The sequence below is a fragment of the Acomys minous genome, assembly GCF_964271855.1.
Source record: "Acomys minous genome assembly, chromosome: 5".
Lineage (NCBI taxonomy): Eukaryota > Metazoa > Chordata > Mammalia > Rodentia > Muridae > Acomys > Acomys minous.
Window position 1 is genome coordinate 17255529 of NC_140494.1, and position 15615 is coordinate 17271143.

The window sequence follows — 15615 nt, forward strand, 5'->3', positions numbered from 1 at the left end:
TTGGTGATTTGAATGTGATAACATTTTACAACAATATTCTTTTATAATTTACAGAGAAAGCAACTAGTGAGTTGAATACTGCTGAGGACTGGGGCCTCATCTTGGATATTTGTGATAAGGTTGGCCAATCTCGCACTGGGTGAGTGTTCAAAGATTCAAGAGTTTTTGTTCATCTTCCTTATAATCAAGAAAAAAAAATAGAAAAGTAAAGTATATTAGAAATCTAAATTAGTTTAAAAGAGAATGTTTTTACTAGAAAGATTCGAACAATTGTCCTACTTAAGTTACCCTAGTGTGGCTTGAATGTAGACTAACCCTCTTAGACTCCTGTGTTGATCGCATGGTCTCCAGTTGGTGGTGCTATTTGGGCCTCCTGCAGAACCTTTGGCGGTGGAGCCCTGTTGGGGGAATGGGCCACTGGGAATGTACCTTGAGGGATTATCCCAAATCCTACCTCCTATCCCTTCTGTTTCCTGAGTTCAGATACAGTGTGACCAGCCTCCTCTTGTACCCATCACGATGTCTTCCATGCCATAATGAGCAGTTGCCTGTCTTGAGCTGTAGCCACAGTAAGCCTCCAAGTTGCTTCCAGTCAGGGTCCGTTCTCAGCCACAAGACAAACAACTAATACAGCTGCTTATGGCCTGTGACGGTGATAGAATTGTTAGAAAAGTGGTGCTTTATTGCTCTTCTGTTGCATCATTTTCTTTCTGAAATCCACCCTTTCACTCAGTTTAGAGCCATTAATTATTTCTTACTTACCAAGTTTCATGGTTATATTTGAATTTTTTTTCACATCTTTCAAGTGATTAGTGATGACTGAGAGAGATAAGCAGATAGAATCTTAAACCTTAGCATAAATTACAAGCTTTCCAAACAGTTCAGAGTGCATTAACTGTGCATACAAGAGGTTTCTTCAGCTTCTGTGCTAATGATGTTCAGCTCATAGCAGGATCTTTACTATGTTTTGCCACACAAACAGCATTTGTCTGACGCATTCAGGAGTGGTTCAGACGCACTGTCAGGGATGTGCTTCATCCTTCCAGTGGTCATCCTGCAGGCCTAGCCATTACTCAGTTCTGCCATACAATCTTTATAGTCTCTTTCAAAATGTCCATGTTACAGAATTCCAAGAATTTATAAGCCTGCCTAGATGAAGGAAGTTGATTACCAGGGCCAGGCTATGCCTTTACTCCAGAGCTTTCTGCCTTTGGTTTGCTGTTTTGTTTGTTTGTTTGTTTTGTTGTTGTTGTTGTTTAATTCCCCAAGATTGCCTAGTCACTTTAAAAAGTTTTTTTTTAATTTAAATTTAATTTTAGTCGTGTATGTGCGCGCGTACATAGGTACATGGATGCTACAACTTACATGTGGACTTCAGAAGACAACTTTGAGGAGTCACTTCTCTCCATTCACCTTTACATGGGCTTCAGGGATTGAACTTAGTTCCTCAGGCTTGCATGGCAACATCTTTACCTCTGAGTCATCTCCTGGGCGCTCTACCTCTTTCATTTTTATCTTTATATTTAATGTACTAAGACTGTGTTTTCTGGTACAGCTCATTAATTTAACTGAAATTTGAGTAACTGCTGTGTGTTAATTAGCCATTCCTCTTTCACTTTTCATTGGGCCCACTTTATTTGGGAAATTCCTTGTGCTGAGTGATTAGCTTTAATGTCAACCTGAACAGTGTACACTCAACTGAGAATGGAGTTTCAATGGAGGATTGTCTGCATTGGTTACCGTGTGGGCGTTTTTGTGGGGATTGTCTTTTCAGAGTCAGGCCACCACATGGGTGAGTTAGAGTCTGGGGATGGGTGAGTGGGTCCTGAATTACTTTAAGGAGAAAGAGAGCTGAGGACAAAGCAGACAGGCCCCTGCTGAGCATGCACAAACTAATTCTTTCTCTGTTTCCCTCCTGATCTCTTCATGATGACAGACTGTAACCTGTACTTCTAAAGCAAAGAAGCCTTTTCCCTCTAAGTTCCTTTTTTTGTTTGTTTGGGCTTTTGTTATTTTTATTTTGTTTTGTTTTTTGTCATGGTATTTTGTGACAGCAACAGAAATGCAAGTAAAACATGTTGTCTGGAGTGGTGCATTAACCTGTTTCTTCATGTCTAAATCTGGTACAGAGTTGCCATATAAAAACTGTTCATGCCACTCTTGTCTTCTGTAGTGACTTTTCAGTTTTCCACATCATTTAGCTTCCTTTCTTTCCTACATGACGTTGATTTCAATGCAATTAATTACTGAAGTGGCCAGTAGGTGGTGGTTTTTTTTAACAGGGTTAAATGCTGTTGATTGGTTTCTTTATTCCTGACGTGAACATTTTGTCTCATTTTCCACCTTTTTGACATGTCTTACCAGACTCAGTTTACCTATCATTTGTCTCAAAGTCATTTTTATCCTTTTCATTGAGAATAATATAATGGTTCTCTGAGTCTTCAAAGTACTATATCAAAAATACTCTTATGGCGGGGATATAGCTCGTGGTAGACTGTGGGCTGGGCCTAAAGGAGCCCCTGCATTCAACCCCAGCACAAAACTAAGAGGAAAGAAACCAACAAAATGAAAAAACATTTGTATATTTTAGTAATTTATGTAGTGAATTTGTTTAGTATATTTGTGTTTGGTTTGATTTGGTTTGGTTTTTGAGACAAGGTTTCTCTGTGTAGCCCTAGCAGTTCTGGAACTCATTGTAGACTGGGCTGGCCTTGAACTCACAGAGATCCACGTGTCTCTGCCTCCTGAGTGCTGGAATTAAAGGCATGCACCACCACCACGGGCTTATTTTGTACATTTGTAGATTGAATAGTTGTTCGGTTTTCTTGTTTGTTGGTTTGTTTTTTTGACTGTGTAGAGGAAGGAAACATAGCTTAGTGGTTGGAAGCATGGTCTCAGGAAGGAGCAGAGTTCAGATGTGGCTCTGTGGATGCTGGGTCACACTGAGCTGTACTTTGCTAGTTTACCACAAAAGAGTAAAACCCCCCTTCTTCATCCGACTTAGGGCTTTGTTAATTCGTAATGTGTTCAACAGTGCTTGGCACATGGTTAAGTGTGCATCTTTGATTAAAGCCCTATTTTCTGACTCTTTGTCCATTGAGGACTGAGCACCAAACAAGACTGGTCTGGTGTGTTTTAAGAGTACAACTTTTTCAAGTGTCACAGCTACGAAGTTTGTCCTTTCTTCTCTCTGATCTTTATTTCTTCTTTACTTGGGGGTTTTAGTTGTTTTTCTAGGTACCTTTTATAATAATTTGGACAAATACCTAAGATCACGAACACACATTCCATTGCATTACTAAAAATTTTCCTTATTTTTCTAGTTAAAAATCAACTTGAGCTGGGCGGTGGTGGCATACACCTTTAATCCCAGCACTTGGGAGACAAAGGCAGGCAGATCTCTGTGAGTTCGAGGCCAGCCTGGTCTACAAAGTGAGTTCAGGATAGTCAAGGATACACAGAGAAACCCTGTCTTGAAAAACCAAAAGATAAAAAAATAAAAATCAACTCGAAATTGGGTACTGTGATGAATGACTGTAATCCCAACACTTAGGAGGTAGAGGCAGGCTGATCTCTGTGAGTTTGAGGCTAGTCTGGTCTGTAAAGAGAGTCTAGGACAGCCAAGGCTACATAGATAAAGCCTGTCTCAAAAAACCAAAAAGAATGAAAGAAGAAAAACTCAACTTGAAATTTTATGTGATGTAATGATGGGCAAGTTACATCATTCTTTCATTATGTTAACTTTGTACCAGCCATACTCACTAGACATATATGTTATATTCTGCATTTTGTTTTATTCAGTGCCAGTAGGTTTAGGTACATGCTCATTTAAAAAGAGAAAGTCTATCCACCTGCTTTTTCACAGGGCATTTTTAGCATTTGAGTTGCTGTTTGGGGATTTGAATTAGTTATACTAAATCTAGGAATTTACTTTAGAAATAGTTCTATCTTTTTTTGTTTGTTTTTAACATTTTATTTGAGTAATTTATTCAGATTACATTTCATTTGTTATCCCCTCACTTCTATCTTCCCATTCCCACTCCCTCCCTCTTTCATCCTATTCCCCTCCCCTAAGTCTGTGACAGAAGGGGACCTTGTCCCCCACTATAAGATCATAGCCTGTCAGGTCTCTTAATAGTTCTGTCTTAATGAGGGAAAATCGATGGGCATTCAAAGCCAGGCTGTGCTATAGAGAGAGCTCTGGTTCCACCTGAGTTATACAATGATCAATGACTGAGTGAATGAGCGAATGTGTATATATGGTTTTTGTTTATGTACATGCACAAATTTCTGCTTTATTGCAGTACATTAATATTCTAATTACAGAAGTTGGTAAGTATAAGGTACCATTCTGTCTTCCCTGGTCCTAAGGCATTTTGCTTTAATGGGATACTTTGGCCATTAAAAAAATAATAATAAATACAACATTTTATCACTGAATCGCTGTGAAGAAATTTACATATATGTTAAAGCATTTTAATGTAAAGATTCTTTTTTAATCTTTAAAATAAATTAACATTTTTGCTTGCCTCTAGAATTATTGTGAGCCAGAGATACCATGATTCTGCATATCCAAAGGATTAACATTATAGGGACAATTTGTAGGTTCTTGTGTGGGGTGTAGACCTGGTCATGTGCAGAAGCCAGAGGAGGACAGCACATGTCCTGCTCTATCAGCCTCTAGTGCTGGGATTGTTAAATCTATATCTGCCTATAAGAGGAAAATTGACAGATGTTACTCCTATTCCTGTTTCTTAAACCTCCTATAAGTAAAAAACACTTTACATTTTCTTTATATCTTTGCACAGATATGAATGTAAGTTCCCCATTCATATACAGTAAGCATATTATATACACTGTTGTATCAGTGCTACTCTGTGTATAGTACATAATCCCCTAATATAGACAGTCAATCTTAGAAATGTATTTTTTTTAATGTCTATTAGTATTGGACTAATTAAAAACATTTTCTAATTTAACATCTATTTTGGTGATAAACAGAGTATCTACCAGTGTCCAATTACTATTAATAAATATAATTTTAAGTAACTGTATCAGTCTTGGAAAACTACTCATGTACTCCCTATTTGCTTCGATAGGTTATGTGATTTTTATAAAAATAAACAAAACTATTTTATTATATTAAACTTAAGACTTGATGTTTTGAAAAATACTTCAGATTTCTCAAGACACTCACATGATTTTTAGTGTGTAGCTCCAATGTATGAGTCAGTCATGAAGAATGCCAGCAGGGCCATGTGATGACCTGAGCAGCCTCTGTTTGTTTAGAAATCAAGAGAAGTTTCAGAAGAGTTCCTTTTATGTGTTAATTTTATTAGTTGTTCATGTAATAGATGTGAGGGTAGGTATTTGTCTTAATTAGGATTTCTATTGCTCTGATAAAACACAGTGACCAAAAGCAGACCTCAGAGGGTTGGGTTTATTTTGCTCACAATTCTACATTACAGTCGACCACTGAAGGAAGTCAGGGCAGAAATTCTAACAAGGAAGAATTGAGGCAGATGCCTCGGAGGAGTGTGGCTTATTGGCCTGCTTTCTATGACTCGCTCAGCCTGCTTTCTTAGATTATCTAGGACCACCTGCCCAGGGATGGCCCTACCCACAGGAAGCTGGGCCCTCACACATTAATCCTTGTCTTAGGATTACTATTGCTATGAGGAGACATCATGGCCACAGCAACTCTTGTTTTTGTTTGTCTTTGTAAGACAGGGTTTCTCTGTGTAGCTTTGACTGTCCTGGAACTCACTCTGTAGACCAGGCGCCCTCCACCTGCCTCTGCCTCCCAAGTGCTGGGATTAAAGGTGTGCACAAAAATAATGCATTTATTTTTGTGTACTTTGGTCTTTTGTCTGCTTATATGTTTATGAGGGTGTAGGATCCCCTGGAAAAGAAGTTACATACACTTGTGAACAACCATGTAGGTGCTGGTAATTGAACACACGTCTTCTGGGAGAGCAGCTGATGCTCTTAACTGCTGAGCCATCTCTCCAGCGCCATACCCACCCACCCACCCCCTCCCCACAGCAGCTCTTATAAAGGAAAACATTTAATTGGAGTTGCTTTACAGTTTCATTGGTTTAGTGCTTTATTGTCGTAGGGGAAACATGGCCACATGCAGAACGACATGGTGCTGGAGAAGCAGCAGAGAGCTCTATATTTGGATTGACAGGCCTCAGGAAGTAAACTCAAAGCCTACCCTCTAGTGGCACACCTTCTCCATCAAAGTCAAACCTACTCCAAGGCCACATCTAATAGTACTACACGCAGTGGGCCAAGCCTTCAAGCACATGAGTCTATGGGGGCCAATCCTATTCAAACCGCCACAGTCGTTAGTTAAGAAAATGTAGCCGGGGTTGGTGGTATATGCCTTTAATCCCAGCACTGGAGGCAAAGCCAGGTGGATCTCTGTGAGTTCAAGGCCAGCCTGGTCTATAACAATAGTCCAGGACACCCAGGGCTACACAGAGAAGCCCTGTCTCCAAAAACCAAAAAAAAAAAAAAAAAAAAAAAAAGAAAATGTACCACAGACTTGCCTACACCAATTTGGTGGAGATAGTTCCTCATATGAGGTTCTCTCTTCCCAAATGACTCTAGATTGTGTAAACTTGATGTAAAAACTGGCCAGCACAGTATTGATTATCCATATTAGTTGAAGTCATATAATTGATTCTCAATTAATTGGCGTTGTTTGTTGTTGTTAACTAATTGTTTTACTTTAGTTATGAAAAGCTGGAAAGTGTGCCGTCGTTCTCCCCTTTCCTCCCTCTTCCCCCTCGGGGTTTCTCTGTGTAGTCTTAGCTTCCTGGAATTGCTTTGTAGCTCTTACTGAGAGCTGCCTGCCTCTGCCTCTGCCTCTTCCTCTGCCTGCCTCTGCCCCACCTCCGCCTCCGCCCCTGTCTCCGCCTCCGCCGTGCACCATCATCGTGCCAGATTTCATGATAGCATTCTTTATTTGGCCAATTATATATTTAGCTAGAAAGGGAATCTTAACATTTCTGAAACAAAATTAAAAGATTTATGATAATCATTTTATCTGATATTTTGTGAGAAATAAAAATATTAATTCTTGGAAAGTTTATTTAATTTATCAAGTAAATGCCCAGGAACTGGTGTGTGTTCTTATGTGTGTAAGAATTCACCACACCATCTTTAGTCACTATATTATTTCATCTTTTACATTGAGGTCTTTGGTCTGATTTGGTAGTTATTAAACACTGAAAAAATTTATTCCAACTTTATTTTTGTTTACTCAGCATCAACAATCCTGATAGTGTAATTAACTGTTTCCAAATACCACAGTACCATTTACTGAATAGTCCTATTTGATTTCTTTCTATTTGAAATACTACCTTTGTGTAGTACATTACAATATCTATTTGGATATATATTTTTCTCTTTAGTCTCCCTGATAATATGTCTGCTATGTGTGTGTTACTTATGGATTTAATTAGTAAAGCTTTGTAATTAGTAAAGCTTGGTAGTACTAGTCTTCCCATTGCTTTCTATTCTTAATTTATCCTTTTCAGCCTTCCCCTTCTTTCAGCTCCTCTCATCATGTTCCTGCCTTACTGTTTTCTTTCTTTCTTTCTTTTTTTGTTTGTTTTTGGAGACAGGGTTTCTCTGTGTAGCCTTGGCTGTCCTAGACTCGCTTCGTAGACCAGGCTGGCCTCGAACTCACAGAGATCCGCCTGCCTTTGCCTCCTGAGGGCTGGGATTAAAAGCGTAATTATGGTCTCTTTTTCTTTGGTTTTGTTGTTATACACACACACACACACACACACACACACACACACACACACACACACACACACCCTGCTTACTCCTTTTAGTGTTGCTTGTATGTATATGACTGTAGGGTTGACCACTTGTTATTGGATAACCAGTTAAGGAGCTTTTCCCTGGGGAAGATTAATTCTTCCCTATGTAGCATGCCTCAGTTGCTGGTCTGTCTGGGAGTTAGGCCATGTGAAATTTTCTCCTTCCACATTAGCATGCGTGTTGGTGCTTTCATTGTTTGGTCTTGTTTAGGCAATCATATTGTTTAGGTATTAGTGTAAGTAGCTTCCTTTTCTAAGAGATATAGCCATATACCAGATGTCCTGGTCCTCTGATTTTTTTTTTTTTAAACAATCTTTTTTCCTTCTCTTCCTCAAGATTCCCTGAGCCTTGGGTACATGAGTTGGACCGATTAGTTGGGGCTGGGGAACCCATGGCCAGTTATTCTCTGCATTTTGACCAGTTGTAGTTTTCTTTGATGGTCTGTCTTTGCTGCAGAGAGCTTTGATGGGAAAGGAGAGCTGTACTTATTTGTATGTATAAAGTAACTGTTTAGAATGCAGTTAGGAATTATGCTGGGCTAGGAAAGTAGTGATAGTGGGTTCTCCTAAGACCCATCATCTCGTTCATTACCAGCGATAATTGGCCAGGTTTCCAGTAATAAGCATGGTTTTCCATTTGAGTGAGACATATCCAATTAGAGGGGTTTTGGTTTCCATTCATGAATGCCACTGTTGCACCTTTAGGGTATCTTGCCATACTGGTTACTGGTGTGGTTCATAAACACCCCAGCTGGTTAGAACTATTGATTGCTTTCCTCTCTTGCAGTTTGCTATGAACTTTCTAATACTGTGAAAGCTATTCCTCAAGGAGAACGTTTTTAGGTAAGATCCAGATTGAATCTTCCAGGTCTGGTGTCCGAAGTATATGGTATCTTCAATAACAGGGACTTAGCTTCAACCTCTGGGAGGCAATCAAGAGCAACTATGGTGTCCTATATTGTTTTAGGAGTCTCTTGAACTTCCCTGAACAACAACTCAGAATAGGTTTCTCATGCTGGCTAGTGGGGTTTTGTTAGGTGGTCCATGGTTCTTAGGAAAAACATCATTAGCTCAAGTGGCATAACTTCATTTAACCCTCTCTCTCTCTCTCTCTCTCTCTCTCTCTCTCTCTCTCTCTCTCTCATTCTTCGATAAATATAAAATTTTTGCTTAAGGTATTTTGAAATTTACCCCTCCTTCCTCCCTCCCCTTCTGTGCCCCTCCCTTCTCCCTTCCCATCCCCTCTTCATATCACTTCTGTTTTTCCTATTCTCTTCTGTCCCCATAACATTTTTGAATTGGCTTGATTACTTAAAGACAAAACTTTACCCCCCCTCCATTTTTCATTCCTTAAATTTGTTCTTTGATAATTTCATACACTTATATAATCTACATCCCCACACAGTGCTTTGTCGTCTTATTTTGTTTGAACAGTGCTGTGTGACCATGAGATCAGAACTATCCATAAGAGCCTGGTCGGTCACCAGTGGGTACACAATTGAAGACAGTAACTCTACCAGCGTCTGATCAGTAGCCTGCAGTTGAGTAATAAGGGGCATAGTTCCATGATTCTCTCGTCCATTCACAACTGAATGTTGAGAGGGCTTGTCTTATACAGGTCCAATGCAAGTAAACATATCTTCTGTGAGTTTGTGATTTTATTCGTGACTAGAAGATGAGAAATGAATTGCTAAAGGGCTGAAATCTCATCTGTTACTTATTCTCAGCATCTTGAGTCTCTGCATTCACTGCTCTTCACTGGAAAGATAGGCTTCTCAAAAAGGTTGAGAGTAGCCTTTGTCTAAGGGTATAATACAGATATTTATAAGGCAGTTTCACATTATGTCTATTTAGCTTAAATTAGCATCAGTAGTAATTTCTCTCATAGAGCCTATGACTTCTCAAGGCTTGAGTTCTCTTCTGTGGAGTGGGCCTCAGATCCAGTCAACCCACAGAACAGTTGTGCTGTTATTGCACATGTGGGCACATTTTGCCTGATGGATTAGCGTTGTAGTTTATGGCGTTCACTGCTGAGTAAGATTATTGGTGATTTCTTTCTTTGCCCAGTAGCCTGTGTAGCCCCTCCTGGAATTTGAAAGCTAGCAAGCGGGGAGATTTCCAGCTTAGCTTGATTTCTCTTACCTTGCTACCAAGATGTAGAATGTCTTAAACAATAAGTTCTCTTCTGGAGGGCAGCCAGGTGAGAAGACAGGAGACTGTATTGTTTTGGGGCCTCACTGACCAACTACATGTGAGATTTCCCACATGTAGCAGTAGGACTTTTTATTAGTGTCTTGCCATACAGGTTATCTCCTTTCAAACTTTAAAAAATACTTTAGCTGGGTTAGAAGATTGTATTTTCATATGGTCTTTTCATACCCCTATATGTTTTTATTTGTTCCTGTCCCCCTGTTTTCTCCATCTTCTTCCTCCTTTAAACCTTTCTACCTCTATTAACTCCTCTCTGTACTTTCATTTTTAACAGTGTTCTACAGTCCTCCTCCCTAAGTTCCTTTTTGTGTCCCTAACCTGACCTCTTTCTAGTTTCATGGCTTCCACAGGTACTCCAAGTTAAACATGAAAACTAGAGTTGAAGGTAGGATCCTTTATGAAAGAGACATCTGTCCAGGGCTTGAATTACCTTATTCAGTATTACTCCTTCCCCCAGTTTCATCCATATTCCTGGAAAATTCAGTTTAATTTTTTCTTTACAGGTGGATAGAATTTCATTGTGTGTATTACAACATTTTCCTATCTACCAATTGGTGGGCATCTAGGCTGATGCCTGTGCTTGACAACAAGGCAGTAATGAATGTGGATGTGCAAGTGTCTCTGTAACAGTGCATAGATTTCTTTGGGTGTATGTTGTCCAGGAGTGGTATAGATAAGCCATGGTAACTTTGTTTCTAGTTTACTGAGGACCCTCCGGGTTGTTTTCCAAAGTTGCTGCACTATTTTACATTTCTACCAACAGTGTAAAAGGATACTCTGTGCTTCACAAGCATTTGTTGCCATTATTCTTGATGGCCATTATGACCAGAGTAGAAAAGAATTTAAGGTAGTTATAATCTGCATTTCCTTCATTGCTAAGGATAATAAAATACATGAAGTGTTTAGTAGTCATATGTATTTCTTCTCTTGAGAATTCTTTGTTTATTTCTATACCCCATTTTAAATCAGCATGTTTGTTCTCTTGGTGGTTAGTGTTTAAAATTTCTTGTATACTCTGGTTACTAATCCTGTGTCAGATGTATAACCAGCAAGCATCTTCTCCCATGGGAGGTAAGCCCCACCCATGGCCTTTGCATTGCTGCCCACATGGCCCTTCTCTTGGGGTTGACTCCACTTACTGCCTGTGGCTTACTTTGACATTCATTCCTCATTCCTCGCATCTCTGACTTCTAGGCTCTGCATTGCTGCCATTCAACTTCTACTGTCCCAGATTCACAAATCACAGCCTTGGCTGCTGTGGGGATCTTGACCCTTTCCCTGGCTTCCCAAGCATTTCTTTGAAATCTGAAGGAAGGCTTTAATGACCACGTAAATCTCAGACTTTGTGTGTCTGCAAAGCAGCACCATGTGAACAGTACCAAGGCCTTCTCCCAGCTTGCGCCATTAGATCCCCTTGGACCACAGGTGTAGAGGGTCTGGATGTGTGGTGGGGTGTCCTGGGCTACCCTCTGTGAGCAGGATGCCCTAGAGCTCTTAGAACAGTCAAATGTAGGGTATGAGAAGACTTTCTTCAGAGTCCTTTAAGTATCTTTTCTACTGTACTCATGTAGAGTATTTGTTTTATTTTTAAATGGTTTTAATCTCTTCAGCAATCATGTTTTTTATTTACCCACATTTCCTTTCTGAACCAATGGCAAACTTTCCAGGCTTTTCTGTTGTGATTTCCACTGTTGTTCTGTGTAAATTTGGCTAAAAGCAAGTAGCAGTAATCATGCTACAGCCTCAGTGGTGGCCCTGAAATATCTTCAAGCAGATTAATTACTCCACCCCTTTGAAGTTCAGCCTTCCACAAAAGCCTCAGGACTAGACTAAATGTAGGTGAGCTCTTTGCCAGAATGTAACACAGATGGCCTGTGATGCAATACCCTGTGGAGTGCATAGTAGTCGTCTGAAGCCTCTCGAGCACAGCCTGTACTGTCCGTTCTGTTAGCACTCTGAGCTTCCCACTGAGCTCTGTGTACAACAGTGCTTTTACATTGATTACAACTTACTCTGTCTCCTTAGCATATATCTCCCTCCTAGCCTTTCAGATGTCTCCCACAGATTTGTTCTGGAGACTTCTGAATGACATCATCAGGAAAACTCACTGCAGCAATCCCTCTTCTCTGCTGCCAGCTTTCAGTTAAGGCGGGTGTGGTTGCTCACTCTTGTAATCCCAGCACTGGGGGAGGCAGAGGCAGGAGGATCTCTGTGAGTTCAAGGCCAGTTTGGTCTACAAAGTGAGGCCAGGAGAGCCAAGGCTACACAGAGAGAAACCTTGTCTCAGGGTGGGGTGGGGTAGGGGAGCTAACTTAGGAGAGGAAGGATTTATCTTCGTTCAGAACTATATAAGTTTCAGTCCATCATGGTAGAGGCAGAGTGAAGAAGCTCACGTTCTAGTTTATTAAGTCTTTAAATTTCATAGTTTGTGTGTGTTTGGTATGTATGTGTGCACCTGTACATGATGTGCTTGTGTGTGCATGCATGTGGAGGCCAGAGACTGATGTCAGCTATCTTCTCTGGTCATTTTCTACCTTATTTTCTAAGACAGGGTCCTTATTGAACTGAATTCACCATTTTTTCTCCGTTGGCTGGGTCTTGAGCTTGGGTCTTCATGCACATGTGGCAGGTACTCTGTGGACTAAGTCATCTCTCAAATTCTGGGCTTCTTTTTATGTCATACCTTCTATTCCACCCTATGATTTCTAGATTTCTTAGGCTTCCTGGTTAATAAATTCTGATGGATTCAATGAAACACTATTTGTAGAATCATTGTCCTTGTCCTATAAAGCTAAAAACTGTGTTTAGTGCACTAAAATTTGAAAAGTATCTGGAGGTAGAAGTTTGAGACAAACTCGTGGCTTATTTGACTTATTTCCTTTTTATGAATTATTTTTCATTACTGCCTGGTCTAGTATTCCCAAACACCTCAATATATATTAATTAATTTGCAACGATGAGGGTCAAACTTAGGACATGTTAGACACTGTGTCTATGGCCTACAGGCATATCTGTTTAATTTAAAGTAGTTATATGTGATTTAGAATAATGGATTGAGAGAAAACTTGAGGCAGAGAAATATAGACTAGAACATAAATACAAATGCAGGCTAGAGTTGTATCTTAGTGATAGAGTGCTTCCTACCTTAAGAAAGTCCTGGGCTTAGTCCCCAGCACTTCTGGAACAGATAACAAAGGCCAGCTCTGTCCTTACTTGCTTTACATAACCAGAACTACTGTACATAATAAAAGTTCGTAGAATTAAGATGCTGGTTAGGATGGCTGGTGATTTCTGTCTCTGGTATCTCGTAGTTAGCCTAAAATTCTTTTTGGGTAGGCCACTAAGCTTATGACACAGTTATTTTCGGCAGCTTTGAGCAGAAGATTGGCCTCTTAGCCCAGATAGAAGTAGCTGCAATGTTGTTTCGTACACCATATCTACTGAGGTTCCTTTCACTCAGTGCTTCTCATAGGTGAGTTATGCCTTTTGTCAAGCTCTTTCTCTGCTGCACTACTGTAATAATATGTAGGCTGCAGTGAGTGTCCTTGCCTGATGCATTACTCCGCCAATTCCTGTTGCATCTCTTTGGACCTGTCTACTTTTAATTAAATATTTTTTTACATATACATTTATATTATTATACATATGTACAATAAACTACCTATAGCAAGAAGAACCATGACACAATCAGGAATTATATAAATGTTACATTCTTAGTGTTCTGGCTATTTGTATTTGACAGCCTTGAAGAAAACATCTTTCCTATCTTGGTGCATCTAAAATTCTGAATGTAAATCAATCTCAATCACATCTTGTCATTATGAACTTAAAACATCTATCTAGACCTAAAAACATCTTAACCCCTAAACAACTAAGTTTATTGTAAAACTAAGCAACCTGGTCTTCAACTCCATCAAAGACTTGAGAAGGAATAAATTTGATTACCTGAGTATCCCGGGAGTGCAGGTTTTAGTCGCTTTCCAAATGAGAAGATGACAAAGACAGTTTGCTACCTGAATAGTCACCGAAAACTCTTTATAACGCTGGAGCATCATTTTCAGCCTTCTGGCCCAATATATCTAACAAACCTATTTGTGAGGCAGGAACTATTGAGGACTTGCTTACCCTGTCTTTGTCCATTGACTCTGTCTGCATCCAAGCTTGCCCATTTTTAGTCAGAATTCTATCTGTGGTAGAAAGGAGGATATTTTCCCTTGCTCACAGTTGTGTGGAGCAGGTCAAGCTGGGTCTACTTGGATCAGGACCAGAGGGAGCTGCTGTCACTACCAAAGCCATGGGGCCACATCTTTCAATACATAGTCCATATGTATTTTCTAGTTTTGTAATTGTTTATAGCAGAATATAAATCTTGCTGCATTTATTTTGCTATGATTTGAAATGTCTTAGCCTTCCATTTTACCCACTGTTTTTAATGCAGAATTAGCTTGAAATGCCTCATCCATGTTTATTTACTAAGCAAGAGAACTTGTTACCTTTGGAAAATTTTAACAGAGCTAGATGTCAACAATCAAATTCTCGTACAATATTTTCCCTTTTGTACACTAAGTTGCAGGAACTAGACACATTACTAATTATTAAAGTTCTCATTTTTTAGACCTAAAGACTGTCTTCGCTCTATTATGAGAAGAGTGAACCATAAAGACCCCCATGTTGCTATGCAGGCTTTAACTGTAAGTAACTTTGTTGTAAGTGTGCAGCACCACTTAACTGTCTTTCAGCATTGAACCCTTTTAATTTCTCACTTTATCCTTATAGCTTCTAGGAGCGTGTGTATCAAACTGTGGCAAAATTTTTCACTTAGAAGTATGTTCAAGAGATTTTGCTAGTGAAGTAAGCAACGTATTAAATAAGGTAAGAAACAATATGCAGAAACCAAGGATGTCTTCTTTCCTTGTGTATTTTATTGTTAAGTTCTTTCCATTTTAAATTCCAAAGAGAGCGTGTGTGTGTGTGTGTGTGTGTGTGTGTGTGTGTGTGTGTGTCTTCCTAGATTGTAAGTAAGAAGTATAGTTCCTTGAAAAGACTACAAATCCACATAAATTTTAGTGTTGCTGCTTCTTTTACAAGCCACATTAAAATAGGTTAGGATTTCTATCTTTTCATCTGATAAGAAAACAAATCTCTATATTTAATGAAATAATACCAATCTACTCTGGCATTTTTGGTACCATTTTTGTACCCATAAATATATTTCCCTAATGTAGAATCCTTCAGAGAAAACTGCCAGAATTTAAGGTCCCGTTGAGTCTTCATCTTACACACTGTGACATGGTGTGCCTACTGCATTACTCTTCTGTTGGGCCAGACCTGGAGATGGACTTACCTTTAAGGTTGTGGCAAAGACATTTATTAAGGACTGCCCCAAGCCAAGCCTGGCCAGCTGTGATTCCAAACTAAGAAACATTCAGTTTCATGGGTATCAGAACTGTCACGTGTCACTCAGATACTGAGGACTGCAGTGTCCTCGTGATGGCCATGTAGAAAAGAGACAGTCTCTTCAGATGCGTCTATAATGAAGGTGGTTGCGTTAGAGAATTACATGAGG

At 39.6% G+C, this 15615-nt stretch overlaps 1 protein-coding gene across 4 annotated transcripts in view; it reads left to right on the plus strand.

Moving 5' to 3' along the window:
* The window catches only part of STAM (signal transducing adaptor molecule), a 53724-nt gene that overhangs the window by 13444 nt on the left and 24665 nt on the right, over nucleotides 1–15615 (plus strand). For 3 of the 4 annotated variants that reach the window (XM_084781807.1, XM_084781805.1, XM_084781808.1), the window contains exons 2-4: nucleotides 55–139; nucleotides 14665–14740; nucleotides 14826–14921. In XM_084781807.1, coding sequence (XP_084637933.1) covers nucleotides 55–139; nucleotides 14665–14740; nucleotides 14826–14921 — 257 coding nt within the window. Of the gene's footprint in view, nucleotides 1–54; nucleotides 140–8625; nucleotides 8682–14664; nucleotides 14741–14825; nucleotides 14922–15615 lie in introns of those variants that run through there. The other variant, XM_084781806.1, reaches the window with a different exon arrangement.